General features: G+C 44.5%; 1 protein-coding gene across 4 annotated transcripts in view; it reads right to left on the reverse strand.

The window, feature by feature from the left end:
• The window catches only part of PHRF1 (PHD and ring finger domains 1), a 25,662-nt gene extending 11,104 nt beyond the window's left edge, over positions 1–14,558 (reverse strand). For 2 of the 4 annotated variants that reach the window (XM_015286717.4, XM_040701692.2), the window contains exons 1-11: positions 13,815–13,896; positions 10,374–10,488; positions 9,906–10,028; positions 8,308–8,537; positions 7,347–7,430; positions 6,235–6,356; positions 4,101–4,198; positions 3,250–3,422; positions 2,119–2,248; positions 1,669–1,808; positions 694–881 (exon numbers count right to left, since the gene is read on the reverse strand). In XM_015286717.4, the coding sequence (XP_015142203.3) occupies positions 694–881; positions 1,669–1,808; positions 2,119–2,248; positions 3,250–3,422; positions 4,101–4,198; positions 6,235–6,356; positions 7,347–7,430; positions 8,308–8,537; positions 9,906–10,028; positions 10,374–10,464 (1,379 nt within the window). In that variant the 5' untranslated portion in view covers positions 10,465–10,488; positions 13,815–13,896. Of the gene's footprint in view, positions 1–693; positions 882–1,668; positions 1,809–2,118; positions 2,249–3,249; positions 3,423–4,100; positions 4,199–6,234; positions 6,357–7,346; positions 7,431–8,307; positions 8,538–9,905; positions 10,029–10,373; positions 10,489–13,516; positions 13,897–14,409 lie in introns of those variants that run through there. The other 2 variants (XM_046942299.1, XM_040701693.2) reach the window with 2 other exon arrangements.
• Positions 14,559–15,539: the final 981 nt, after the last annotated feature.

Genomic DNA, 15,539 nt, shown 5'->3' on the forward strand with positions numbered 1-15,539 from the left:
GAAGAAAGATGCAAATGTACGTTTTCATTTTTTAAGTATTAGACGCGGAGTTTCCTTCCAAAAGACTGTCAAAATGGTTTGCTCAGTAGGAAATTTGATTACTTCCAAAATCCAGAGCTTAAGACTGACACAAACTATGGTATAGTAAGATTCCTCCAGAATTTAAAGCATCTGGAGAAAGGAACAGAGGGAAAGAAGAAGCATCGAAAATTTCACAGGTCCACCTAATTCTGCATGGAATTACTGTTCACTGTATAACAAAAACGCTGCTATCTTTGAATAAACAAAGAATTATTAGCACCTGACTCCTTATGATATTACCCAAAGGCCGGAATCTAAAGATCTTATGAAAGATTTTCATGAGGCTCACCATTTCAGCAAACCTCTTTTAAGAAGGCTGATTCTTTAAGAGCTCAGCAACTTGGCCAAGGAGGGAAGAAAGAACAAGTACAGCATTACATTATCATAAACTGTGCATCCAAAGCTATTTTCACATGTGAGATTTACACTCTCTGCACAAAGTCACAAGCTCTTTTCCAAAATATAACCCAATACTCCAACTGTTGAAGTCTCAAAATATCCCAGGTTTCAAATATTCAGGAAGATGCAAATACATCCGTGCATATGTACAAACAACTCAAGACTTGTAAAATTATCTTTGGATTACAGTCTTGTACACTCATGACATCTTACCCTTCATACGGATCCAATTCATATGGGTCTCCAAACACAGACAGAGAAGCTGCACCAATATCTGCTCTCATCAGACCAAGTGAGGGCTCCGTTGGTTTGTACATGGAAGGAAGTGAGGCCCCACGCACAGGTTTACTAAGACCAAGTGTTCTTGCAATGCGGGAGCGAGCGGTAACCTCATTTTTTACCTGCACAGATGCAAAGACAGGTTATTTGTATGTTAAAGGCAGGTACAATTCTTCACTTAGCCAAAGTACAGCGATCAGGTTGCCACTGCCAGTAGAAATGGTATGCATCTATTTGCTTTCAAAAGCATTTATGGAAATCTAGAAAATTATGAAATCATGGCCTAGATATCACTTTATACACAGACTGCGCATATTAACTTCAGTGACCAGACAAGCTAAATTTCTACAAGACTGTTACTGAAAATCATCAGCTCTGTATGTAGGATGTAAATTCCCACTAAGATGGCTGAGGACAGAAGCCAAGTTGCCACAGAGTACTCAGTGTAGTTCCTACCAGGACACGGACCACAACTGAAAGGGGTATTAAGAGCCCTTATATCTGATTAATTGGATGCGCAACAACATAGACACAAATATCCATAGCCTGTTAAAAAGAATGGGTGGTGAAAACTTAACTGAGCTCGCGTAAATAACGATGATTGCCTTTACTGCCTTCATGGCAAGAGCACAACACAGAGCCTGCGGGACATCCTTCAGTGTGATACCTACAGTTCATGTACCAGGATTTGTCAGCAAATCCAGCAGGCCTGCTTAGAAGTTGCAATTGATTTCTAAGTCAAACCACTTTTCTGAAGTATACATTCTACAGATATTTCCACCAGAAAGAAAAGAAAAATCTACCCACTACTACTTCATGACGGTATTTTTCCACTGAATACCACGCTATAATGATATTATAAATCAAGTAGCAGAAAGTCAGCAGATTCTGATACTGGCAGAAACTCACACGTGATCTTATTCTTATCTTTTTCCCTCTTCTCTTCTTCATTAAACGCTTGCGTCTCTTCACCTGTGTCCCTGATGTTTTCTTCCCAGCAGAAGATTTTGTCTGAGTTCTTTTCTTGCCTGCTGCTTTCCTCCTCCTACCTGATGGGATACAAGACAACCAAGTATCTGGCTAAGTGCTGCTGCTGCATTGTTCCCTGTACTCCCCTTCTCATGTTCTCATAGTATACAAAGCAGCTCAAAGTGATCTACAGTGTGCTGCAACAGCATAAAACTGAAGTAGTGAAATCATTAGATTTTATAGCATGCTTTTAAATAAAAAGTCGTGTATATACATGCACAGGTGTGACAGCATACAGTTGCTCTGAAGTGTTTTGTACGATTCAAGCTCTTTTCCCCTCAAATTTTATTCCTGCATATGGAAGCCACAGAAGCCTCCTGATGCTCTTACCTGTTTTTCTCTTCTGCCTAGCAGGAGCCCGCAGGGTAAGAGGATGCTGGTAGATGGCTGTGTTTAGGCCTGCTACAACTGCCTCAATTGTTTCATCCAGAAGAGAGGACATGAGGTACCTCGGCACGTGCTGTGTGTGAGATCAGAAGATACACGACACAGGCAGCTTAAGATCAGCAGCAAGTTGGTTACAAAAGCAATTTGAGATTCAAATGAGAAACATGAAAAACTAAACTGCCAGTAAAGCAATTACGTCACTTTCCTCACCTACTGATTACTGCATGAAGGAGAACCTGACTTTGCCCTTCCAACTCCTTCATCACTGCAGGTCTTTTCTATCCTAACACTAACTTTGTAAAGTGTGTACAGCCACACAGAAGAACTTCCAAGTCCACTGAAATGGCCTCTGGTTCACAACACAACAAAGCATAATGAGCTAATACTGAAAGTCAACACAGTGAGGGTCCCCATCTTCAAGTCCTCATTCTTTAATACTCGGGTAAACGTGCTCAGAGGCAGTACCACTAGCAGCAGCATTTCCATTTCCCTACTCAGAGAACTCACTGAAATAGTAGGTGTGAGTTTACCCTCAGAGCACCACTTCCTTGTGATAAGCAAGGGCTGCTCTTACAAGGTTTCAGATTCCTCTTCTTCTCTAGACTAACAGTCAACCACACTCAAATGCATTTGAAGTGCATGCATTCTGAAACATCAGTTCTTTTCTTTGCTTAGAAAGAGGTTATGAGCAGGTTTTTCTGAGTAGCTACATTATGCTGGCCATACCCATGCCAACCACATCCCTAAAATGTCCCTAACCCTCCTCTCCTTTCAACGACAGTGATGGGATGGATATGATAAAAACCCAAGGCATCTACCTCAGACTGTGTTTAGAGCTCCAATTCAGATAATCTGGGTTTTGCTACAAAATTTCTCTCCTCCTATTATAATGATTTTGATGACAAATCTGAAACAAATAAACAAAAAACCCACCCCCTCCCAGCACTCCACAGCTCCTGACTATTTTGCTATGGACAGTCAACACTCAGGCAGATTATCTACTTAATGTGGAGACTTATTTCAGCTCTTCTACAAAATCCCTCCAGAAGCTCACGAGCAAATATTTCTAAGTACCTGAATTTGCTGTGCAGTTGTTATTCGGTTTCTATTCACTGTTGCCCTAACTCGTTCACTCTGCCGAGTCCTGGCTATAGCTCGGGTTCGGACATGAGGACGCAGCCTGCTAGTGGTAGGAGTAACATCAGCCACGAGTGCAGCAACCTCTTCTTCACTCACATGATCTGTATCTTGAAAGAAAAGATGTCCAGGTCACTTCTCTTCCTACAGGTGAAAGCATCTCCAGAACTTCAGACAAAAAAAGTGTTTGCGTTCCCTTTCCTAAATCAATTGCCTTCAAACATGGATGTGATCTTCTCAAAGAGAAATGAACGTGGACAACACCACCAACACTACTGCAGATTGTTATAAAAAAACAAGATTTTCTAGGTGACAGAAAGCACTGCTACTTTAGCAGTCTCAGGTCAGGGTGCTAATGAATTACTTTCAGTGTCACACAACACAATTGTACCAAAGCCCTGGGCTAGCCTCAGGAAGGTTGAAGACTTCTTATAATATACAGTGCGTGGAGTTTCTTAAGATTTTGATCTACAGTTACAAGAACGCCTTCTCAGTCCCTGGAGGCACTCAAGGCCAGGCTGGATGTGGCTCTGGGCAGCCCGGTCTAGTGGCTGGCAACCCTGCACATAGCATGGGGGTTGAAACTTAATGATCATCACGGTCCTTTTCAACCCAGGCCATTCTATGTTGCTATGATTCAATCAACAGTTTCAAGGACAGAATGCCTAACAATCATTTTCAAGTACATCAACCCAGGAGTTAAACATGACATCAAAAGGCCACATGCCTCACAACATTTAAATCAGGAGAAAAACATTTACTTTTACTGAACGGTGCTAAATCCTTACCTGCAGAAGCACTGACACCCATGGGAACACAGGCGGGACAAAACCATTCATCTACAGGGACTTCACTCAGAGGTGGATTAAGGCATTCCATATGATACCTGGAAAAAGAAAATAAATACATACATACATAAATAAATCAAACAACGTGCTCCTTATTAAGGGACAAGAGCTTTTTATGTCTATCCACATCCTAGACAAGGCAACAATCTTAAGTGCAGAAACAATTTCCCAAGCTTGATACTGTGGTCTACATATCTGCTTCTATCAATCTCCAGAGAAACAATGTTACCTGCTAGTTGCATGATGGCCTTTAATTCCAGATTGTGTTTTGAGCACTTCAGGCTCAAAAACATTCAGAAAAGAGTCTTTCCCTCACCATGCAAATATTACTTGCCATTTGAACACAGGCTGCAACAAATGTGCAATCAAAGCCAAAACTGGACATGGCGAAGAGAAAGGAAAGAAGTCATTGAAGCAGTGACAACACAGACAATCTGGAAACAGCATCAATTGTCTGAGAACCAGTGTGGTATTACTGCTGGTGCTCTTGAACATTTCACTTTGCATGACTAGCCACAGGTCATCTGCAATGCCTGAGGCTGAATAAATGCATTCAATTCCACATACATCTTGGTTGATTAAGGAAACGACTAGTGATACGTATTTCTGTATAACCACATCAAATAGTTCCTCAGTTGCACGGCTCCATACTGCCACTGGTGAACTGGAGGCTAACCACTGAACTCTGAAATGCTGTCTTACAGAGGACTGTGCCCATCCTCAACAAGTCTCAAAGGGAAATAAGAGAGTGTGATGCTCCCTCTGGCATTTTGAAGTGTTCTCTACCCAACAGGCTCAGCAAGTAGCCTTGTCAACCACTTAAAGGGGAAAGGCGTCCAGGAAAGCCTCCTAATATTACCCAACTTTGATTCCTCAATTTGCTCAATTCTGTTTTCAGGCAGTAAAAAAACAAACAAAGCAGCACACATCGATAACATAGAAGACCTGAAGCAACTCATGTTCAAATTATGCTGCTGAAAATACTTCCCAATAAATGAAATGCTTCCCATGAAAGCTAAGTGCTTAGACCAAGATCCATAGCTGAGGAACAGTGTGAGACCATAGCCTTCAAGTAAGAGCTTCAGCTTCAATTAGAAGCATTTCTAACCATTCTTTTCCTACAACAGGAAAACATAATACTTCTGATCTAGTATGATGACAAATCTCTAAGTATGAAAAGTGAAGTTCTCTGCTTCACATCCCATGTCAAAATGTCTGATAACACGCTACAATTCTTGGCCACAGGACAAAGAAAAGGGAAGGAGCATTCACCTGATGCTCTAATCACATTCTGTAGCAACACAAAAAAACCCACAGAGAAAATACAGCTGTTCATTTACCTCCCACAGGTTATCTAGTAAGCTTGGCAAAAAAGATTTTTAAGAGCTTATTTTACCTATTCATTCAAACAAGTATCTCATTTTGTTCAATCGCTGACTTCTGACATCCAACTGACAATGCTGCAAGACTGATGCAAACAGTGTAACAAGTTTAAACTCTAGCAGAAGACCATAGACTCAAAACCACATACAAATCTGTTAGGTAGACACAGCAAGAAGAACATAATAATTTAATAGCTGTGGCTACAAAGAAAGGACCTCAAAATGTAATGAAAACTGTAAATCTTGAGCTCTTACACATGGCACTAAAGCCTAGTCAACAGGAACAAGTCAGGTACCCTCCCAAGGAGGCATAAATGATGTAGGTGTACATTTCCTCATGCACCCATGCACTGTGTGGATGAACACAGATATATTCAATCACTTGAGAGCAGATCATATCATACAACAGCAGGCATCAAAACAGGAGACCACGCCGACATCACCCATGCAGGACAATCTGCTCCCTCCACAACTACATGACCAGAGAAGGATTCACCACATGGGGGATGAATATATGCATGGGGACATCTGTACTATAAATATACAGATGTAAGTCTGGGCACAGGACGAGGCTGAGGAGAGCAGCAAGGGGCAATCCAAATTGCAGATGGTGCCTGGTGACCAAACACTGGCTAGCCCTGCAGTACTTTCTGCAGTCACACAAGTGCTGTATTCATTTCAGTATATCTTACCCTGCATCACAGCCATCACACAGCAGCAGGCGATCCTCTCGGTCACTTCTGCCACATACTTCACAAAAGGTTGGATCATCTTCTCCTTCACTACCCTGAGTTTTTGTGTTCTCAACAGGAATCTAAATCAAAGAGAAATTCACATGAAATGCAGAACATGCCACTTAATACCCGTTGTCACATTAGTAGTAACACCAGCAAGATCTACAACTGAAATAACCAAAATGGCTGCTGCATACTTGAACCTTCAATTAAGAACACTGAACGCATCGAATACTAGAAGAGATCTATTGAACTGTCTATTGTCAGACACTGTCAATCACAGAAAACTATTCTAAGAAGTCAAAATTCCTGAATAAGACCAAAAGTACTCAAAAAAAAAAAAAAAAAAAGAATCCAAAGAGAAAACAAATGAGAGCAAGGTTACCTTTCTTGCCGCTAAATTACTGAGATTTATTTAAATGGCAATGTGTACTTTTGTTAAAACATGAAAAATAATAAACCGTAAGTTTATGAAAACAGAACAAACTCACAGATGTCCTCCTAAATACCAGTATGTTTCAGATACTGATTAATAATAAGGCAATGACAACTCCTCAGTATTCTTTTGTGTAAGTGACCATCCACCAGATCAACCTGTGCCTTTAAGAGTGCTGCTGCAGGCTCCTCTCTCCCCTTACAAAGCCAACTGCTACACAATAGAGCTGGTAGGAAGACATAAAGAACAGATCAATCACGTTTAACCTACATTGATCTTATCCGTATTACAGCAGTACTTGCACTATGCTGGGCATCCTCCCTATGCAAAGTGGTTTATCAGTGCAGAACACCTTAGAGTTAAATATCCATTATACAAAAAAATGCAGTTATCCAAACAATCCTTTTTTCCTTCAAAGCCAATACCATGCTTCCACACAAAACAATGTAGCAAATGTGATTAAACAGGAAAAAAAAATAAATTCTAACAGCTCCTTAAAAGGCAATCTCAAAATAGGAAAGAAATAATTCATCCAGCTGACGAGTATCAGATCAACATGCTGAAAAGGCAAGTCTTTGAACAGCTCTTTTGTGGCAATATGCCATTTCTTTGTTTGCTATAATAGAAAGCTTACCTTTTTTAAGACTTTACCACCAAAATGCGCCCGAATGCTGATGTACTTAAAGAGGATTCGATCCACTGGACAAGAGTTGGCATTCTAGATAGAAATTAAAAAAAAAAAAACGAAACATTTTCACCATACAATTAACAAACAAACCCTGAATCAATTCCTAGAAAGCAAGTTTTCAATTATTCATGTAATAAGCATTAAATGAACGTAGTAAGCATTCTAAGCACTTCAATCTAACTTATCTGGTTTACAAACAAACTGTTGTAATAGAGAAAACATGAACTTTCAGCAAAGCTTTTATTATAGAACTGAAGTCATTTCATTAGCATTCAACTGCTAAAGGAACACCACAGTTCTTCCAAACATGGCCTTGAAACACGATTCACATCTTAGGACACTTCATTTCTATCAGAAGAATGAGCAACTCAACATTACTTGCAAACCCACTTAAGCAAGTCTGATTTATTAAAATTATTGGACTTTGATTACTGAAACTACAACAGGTAGCATGTGACTGGAAGAGACTGAAATCATAGCAAACTGCTCACTTAGTCACCCCCTATGTCTTTCCTTTGTTTAAGCGTTCACTGTTGCAACAAACCCTGATCCTGAGGACAGCACAGAATTTAATGAGAGAGATATGACTACGCACACAGAAAACCAATACGACTGGTGTCTTCACTTAAAACCAAGAATTTTAGATGCCTAGAAATGCACGTGCTCATAGTATTGCAGCTTTCAGAGAACAGAACATATCAGGATGGGTGCAAAAAACAGATCCACCTTCACAACTCTGAATCCTAACAAATAAAGCAGAAACCTACATGGAAAAATAGCTTCCTATGTGGAAAAAGCTCAAGAAAGCAAATATAAACATTACATGTTCTCGTTGAAGCAGAAAATATAATCAGAGAGATCAGAACACATCAGAAAGACGCAGGAAATCAAGTACAGAACAGCTCACCTTTGACCACTCCACTATGCAGTCCAAGCAGAAGTAATGGGAACAGTTCTCAGGAGTCCCAACAGCCTGATCCCTAAACGTGTTGAGGCAAATAGGGCAGTTTTCACCATCCTCATCAGAGGATACGTTCACTCCATTCACGTGTGGCTTTAATTTGAGAGGATTGGCCGTTCCCCCAACAGCAGCCTCAGCTTCTTCCTCCTCTTCCTCTTCATCATCATCTTCACAGTCTTAAAAAGTAAGAGACACAAAACAACTTTCACATGCTGAGGGGCTTCAGCAAGGGGGAGCAAGGGCAGGGGGCACGTGTGGGGAATATTACTCTAGAGAACTCCAAGTAAGTCAAGGACAAAATACAGCCTTTCCAGTTCAAGGTAATGGTTTTTGTTGTTTTCTATTCTTTTTTTCCTCCCTAAATCCCACCACTAAAGAGGAATATAGTACTCTAGAAGGAAAAAAAAACAGCCTTACAACGTGGCTAGTCTTGCAAGAGGTTAGAAGGACAGACAGCAGAAAAACAAGAGATGAACACAATACCAAGAGAGGAGGATGCCTCAGGATACCACGGAAGTTAAAAGCACAGTTATCACACATCCAACTTTTCTTCTGGTTAACAGACACTCCAGAGAACGAGCAGCAGCAATTTATACTTACCTGTGGAACAGGTAAAGTTTTCACAAATAAATAATCATCAAGGTATTAGGATATCTAGCTGGAGACTGCTTAAATAAACTTGAGTTTGAGTGAATTCAATTTAGGAACTCAGACATTACTGAGAGGAGGTGTTCTCACGTTTAGTACAAATACAGACATGTCTTTCCCTAAAACCCAGGAAGTAGCCATTTTCAAGAATGAGAAGTTATGTAAAAAGCTTAAAACAACCAGAAGAAGAACAAATACGGTCCTTGTGTTTTCTATGGATTTTTCCTGGTTGAAAACAGGAGACATTATTCTAAAAGATGAATTAGTAAAGCTTCCTGGCATCTGGCAATTTTTCAGAACTAGTCAGTTCATTTACTAACTTGGAAAACTGTACCCATGTTAGCTTCAAGATGCAATGAAAAACAGCTTCTATCTATCCAAATGATAATTTGAGTGAAGAAGTTTCAGAAGTATATGCATCCACACACGAGGTTTTCAGTCAAGTTAATAAATTCAATAAGTGAGTGGGGATGTTACTTAAGAAAAATTAAGTCACCTTCTTCCCTCCTGCCAAGCCTTAAGAGCAATCATAACTTATTTCCAAAATTCCCTAGTAAGTGGAAAAAATAGCAAGAGCCATTGCTGTAACTTCAATCTTTTTCGACTCACTCTGGGAACCCCTCACTGTTAGTCACTCCTACTGATTGTAATTACATCATTTTGGCTAGTGGGTCATTCTCAAACATATAAACACTTTACAAACCTAGATATTGTGAAATATCACTTATTTGTTTATTACTGGAGGCACTGGCCAGTACCCCAACACAGCAACATCTGTAGGTTTACATTTCACGGTTACCTTCCGGAAGAAAATCTTTCATCCCACTCTTCCTCCAATTATTGAAAATATATATATATTATTGTTTATATATTGTTATGCATATCAACAGACTTACCTTCTAATTCTTCATCTTCACTTTCTTCCTTGTCCTCCTCACCTCCCTCTTCTTCAGTGTCATCTTCTTCCTCCTCACTTCCAGTATCACCTTCTGACTCACAACTGTTTCCACCATTGCTTTCTTAAGGAGAAAAAAGGGGAAGTACCTATTTGACATGTGAGAACCTGGGAGATGGGCAGAACAGTGAAGGACATACCAGAATCCTTGCTTGGGATGTTATACAAAAAAGCAAAAACCCAGATTTCCTCAGTGACCTTCTCAGCAGTGTCAAAGCAAGCAGACCTGAGCAACTCAAAGGAAGCATGATAGCAGTCTGAGGTGCAGCATTTAGAAAAGTAAAACAAAACTCCTCAGGAAAAGAGAAACAAATGGTCACAAATACACCTTCGCTTCTTTTTGAAGGTTAAGGAAGGGGTTCTCAGCCCTAGAACTAGAAACGTGCACACACAGAGAGGCTGCATTTACCTGTTTCACTGAGGAGCGCTAGACTCTGCTTTTTGCCCTTGCCTAGTGCGGCATTCTTATTTATCAGTTCATCCTGGCTATCATCATCCATGGCAGGACATTGGAGATCCACTCCCTGTAAGAAAGCAGACGTCAGTGAGGCCATGCGCCACTGAATAAGCACAGCAAGCAACTGTGCAACAAAGAGCAGCCAAAGACAGTTCTGCAAGCATCTGTGCTTGCAGAACTGTCAACAGCAAAAAGGACACAGTGATACAGCAAAGACTGCTTGTAGCAGTCCTTACCCAGAGTTGGAGGAAGAAAGCCACTGACTAGCGCTCCCAGTTTCAAATCAGAGGTGCCCACAATAAGCATTCATCTCTGAGTGATGTTTCAGTGCTAGCTGAAGCCAGCTCCCTGTACAACTCAGTTCAGGTGAAAGATTCAGCTTGGATTCCTGAATGACTGAAAACTACATAACCAGAATCAAAATAGCATAACCCGATGAAAGAAAAGGAAAAGAAAGCTTGCAAACAGTAAAACCATCCTGTGTACTACTTGTAAAGAGCAGTACTGAAAGGCAACTCGCCCTCTGAGCAAGGCCTAACACAATGACAGGTATGTGTTTCCAACCAAAATGCTCATTCAAACAAAACAAAAATAGAGATGATGCATTTTAGATCTTCTTCTAAAGAGGCCTTTTCACAGCTTTGTCAAGGAATAAGAAAGTCTCAGAGCACGCAACTACAGAAAGGAGGAGACTTCACTGGGTGCATATTAATGCAATCAAATCAGTCTCTGTGCATTAGGAGAGACGAGCACTAAAGCTGACAGATATTGAGAGACGCCTCATGATCCAAATTCATCATGATGATCAAAGCACAGCTTTTAATATATAATGCTACAAAGCATTAAGAAAGAACGATCACTGTAAGGACTGTTTGTTCTATAAACCAATCATGGATTAATGCAATTAAATGGCATTTACAAAGCTAGCTGTCATATCTTAATAAGAAAAAGAGGCTGAAACTTCTTCACTGCATTTCTACAAGAATCCAATCGAGTGTTCTTCTCCCACTCTCTCCACTCTGCATTACATAGCTTGCATACTGAAATACTTTTTGGAACAAAACAGTATGTTTTATTCAAGTGCTCTTGATGCAGATCTTCACTCGTCCACTCCCTTTTTCAGCCACGTAGCACAACTGCTTTTCAGAGCCTTCAGAACGCAGCCTTCACTGAATCAGACTGAGTTATAATTGAGTCCTTAACGCTCTGGGAACTAAAAAGATCAAACTTCAAGACAACCAGGTTCTTGGTCAGGACATATCCTAACGTTGGTGAAATTCCTGCCTTAAGAGACGACTGAACTTCTAGCTAAATTTGTGGCTGTTAACATGAGCATTGAAAAATGATATATGCAGGTTGTAAACTTGCAGATTTATCAAAACCCAGTCCCTCCGTGATGTAACAGACACACACACACAAACACAATAGAACCACTGGTCTCCACCAGGAATTTTTACGTCTCAGCAGCGTGTGCGTATGAATTATTCAAATAGAAAGTTGATTATGTAACAACCTCCCAAATGCCATGCTAGTGGGTAACACAGACCAAGCAAATCAAGCAGCTATCCCTGAAATCAGTTGATTGAAGCAGCAACAGCTGCCCCCAGCTTTGGAGTACCAGATGCCCTCATCACCCTGTGCACGGCCCCACAGCTGGCTGGCAAAGCCCTCAGCATGCCTTACTCTGTCAAAAGCCCTGAGGCAGCTGAGCCTCTCACATCCACAGATCCTCTCTTCTGCGTCTCCTTATGAAGGCTCCTTGCAAACGGGAGCGAGGTGGGATGTGCTGCCAGCATGCAGCTCGTGAACATCAGGCGTAAGGTGATCTGGCTAGAAATCCCTTGTCCCAGGATTCAGTCCCACAAATGCCCAGCATCACTGCTTTCAGCAAAGCCTACTGCAGTCCCATAGACAGGGACACCACGCACACACCTGCAGGCTGCACGCAGCAAATGAGGCCCTTAAGTTGCAGGTTGCACACCAGGAAAAGATGGTGCTACAGGCAGATGCCGTGCACTCTCCTAGCACTCCCTGTTCTTAAATTCCCGTTTAACAGAGCCTCACAATACCTTAATAAAACATTAAAACATTGACATGAACACACGTTTACCAAACAAGCACTTCAAAATGATTAACTTAACAGAGATCCTTATGCATGGCTACAAATTGGGATTTTAATCCAACCAGGTGATAAGTGCAGTTTCCCAGCCACCAGGAGCCTCGCTGTGGCAAACATCCTTTTCTTCTTCAAACTGACCATCACATATTTGGAATTAAAGCCAAGGGTTCTTCATTCCATATATTACATTACATGTAAAAAAAAAAACAGAGCTGCAAAAGTCATTCCTGTACAAAGTTGGAAAAAATCTGTCCATGGTGCACCTGGTACTCTAAATGTAGAAGTCAGAGGAACTATGTGGGGAATCATTCACATTAAGAGACTCCCGCTGCACAGTGCTAATCTAACATGCACGTGGAGCTTCAGAAAAGCTCTCTACACCTAAATTTAGATCGGACGTTCCCCTGTTTAAGTTACAAAAAGATTAACTCTTAAATACTGCTATCAGAACCACCCATACGATGATTTGAATCATTTAAGCCCCTAAAAGCACGACAGATGAGGCCCAGAAAAAAAAAAATCGACCCTGGGACTGATGGGGAAATGAGGAGCTCTTTGTTGTTGGCCCTGTTCCAAATTGAGGAAGCCCAAATCCCACACCAGCAGTGTCCGTCAAGGCGTTGGAGCTCACTGCTGGGGAGCTCTGTAACACAAACAAAGCAACACACAGCCTTTGCGGAGGCACTTCTGGCATCAAGTGTGCAGGAGCTCAGTGTGGGAGCAGCACACTCAGTGCCATTCCCATCCCAACACCGAGCCCACCGGCTTCATTTGCAGCTGGGAACCGACATCACCTGGTGCTGCACATCTATCACAATGAGAGCTCTCCTTCAGTATGTTTTTCATATCGTTCCTAGGAAGCGTAACGACAGCTTCCCCAGCTGTTCGTGAGCAGGGAAAGGAAAAGAAATACATACCTACGAGCTTTTTGTGCAGCCCTAACAAAGAGCTGCCGGCCTCCAAGGAGGAAACCCACCTGCAAGCGGTCACAGCGGGAACTCCCGGCTCCCGCTACGCGGGTGGCCACCGAAAGGCACCGGTCGCACGGCTCCGAGCGCGGAAGCACCCCTCAAGGCCGAGTTTCCGAGCCTACACACACTTGAGCGACGCGCCGACACCCGCTGAGGCAGGAGGGCCGGGCCGGGCCAGGCCGCGGACTGCTCGGGCTGATTCCGCACGCCCGGCGAACGCGGCGGCCTCCCCCCGTCCCACGGACCCGTGGGGGATTCCCCCCCAGTCGCCCGCCGCTGACGGGCCCCAGCCCCGGCACTCACGCAAGGACAAGGCTCCGGCGCCGAGCCGCGCTCACATCACCAGGCCGGGCCGCGCAGCGGACGGCGCGCCGGAAGTGCCGCCGGAGCACTTCCGGGTCACACCGCCAGCGGGGCCGGCCGGGGGACTTAACCACTGCGGGGCGCCGGGGGAGGAAGGAGGGAGGCGGCGGGGTGAACCACGCGCGGTACGGGGGGAGAATGAACCGTTGCGAGGAGCGGGGCGGCGGCCGTGCCGCTGCGGAACTGCGGGGGGCGGTGCGGAGCGCCCTCGGGGGGATCTCCAACTGCCCGGGTAGCGCTGGGAGGTGGCGAAAGCGCTCGCTGAGAAATACTGAGGGAGGGGGTGAGAGGGTCGCCGCATCCCCTCGGAGCCGTGGTGCCGCCGTAGCACCGTCCCGCTGCCCCACAGGCTCCGGGCTGGTGGCAGTCCCCATTCCCGCGTCCCTTCTGCCGGCTGCCCGCAGCGCTGGGGCCGTGGATGCCGCCGAGCCCGGAGGCCCACGGGCGTGTCAGTCTCCGAGGGCCGGAGGCAGAGCCGAGCCCAAAGGCAGGCGCGTGTCCTGCGTGGCATGCGAGGACACGGCATGTTAAATACCTTTTTAAGACTGCGTTTTTTTCTTCTTCTTCTAACTGGCTGATCCCAGCCCAAATGTTCCCGTTCCTCCGGGTGATCTCAAGCACGTACAGGACGGGCTCCCCTCGTGCAGCGCTGTTCCACCCGGCACCGTGCTCTGCTCCAGTCTCAGCTGTCTGCAGGCTGCGTGGACCAAGGGCTGTGTGTGCTCCTCGAGAACACTCAGGGCATTGTCAGAGAGCAGACAGGGGGCCGGGGCAGAAAACGAGGGCCATTTCCTTCTTTTCCTTGTTTTCCGGAGCAAAACCTGCACCATGGCTGCCTGCTCAGGACTCGCTTTCTCCGCTGCCCCCCGGGCCAGGCCCCGGGCACCCTGCAGCAGGGGGGGGGAAGGGACACCTCGCCCCATTGTAAGAGGGCATAGAACCCAATGCAGCCGGCATCCTCTTTTTGGTGGTGCTGTGCATCAGCTGGAGCTAGAAGCTGGCTGGGAACAAAGGGAAGAGCTTCCCAGACAGGATAAGCGAGGGCTCTTCCAGCAGCCTGCCCAGCAGCACCATTGATGTCAGCAGGAAATTTCATCCCGGAGATTAAGAGCTGAGCCACCAGCTGAATGGTGTTGTTTGAAGCTGGAGGGGGGAGTGGGGCTCGGGGCAAGCAGCACTGCCACCAATTCTGGAGAGCCCCCGGGCCTGGAGGCTTGCAGGGGCAATGTCAGCAGCAGACCGCGCTCTGAGTCCAGGCTGCCTCATAGGTCACACACATACAAAGCGTGGCAGCGCTCCAGCCAGCGCCCATCCTGCTTTCTACGGGGCTACGCTGAAGCTGGCTGCAGCCCCTGGCACAGCTCCAGGCCTTGCTCCACACAGGGTGATTTGACACGGCACTGGGAGGTCTGAGCAGCTCACGGGGCTTGACTGCAGACAGCTGTGTGAGCATCACTGCAAACACTCCTGGGGAGCACTGCTTGTTGCCTGGGTGCAAGCCCTGTTCCGGAGAGAGACGTCAAGTACGTGACTTATTCCCTCCAGCTGCTGGGTGGAAACAAAACCCCCACATAACGCACACACAGCACAACAGAGGCTGTCGTTCTGCAGGCTGTCACGCAGGAGAGGGGCTGTCCCCCTGTCCTCCCCCACCAGCAACGTACT

Source organism: Gallus gallus, chromosome 5, assembly GCF_016699485.2.
Source record: "Gallus gallus isolate bGalGal1 chromosome 5, bGalGal1.mat.broiler.GRCg7b, whole genome shotgun sequence".
NCBI classification, from domain to species: Eukaryota; Metazoa; Chordata; class Aves; order Galliformes; family Phasianidae; genus Gallus; species Gallus gallus.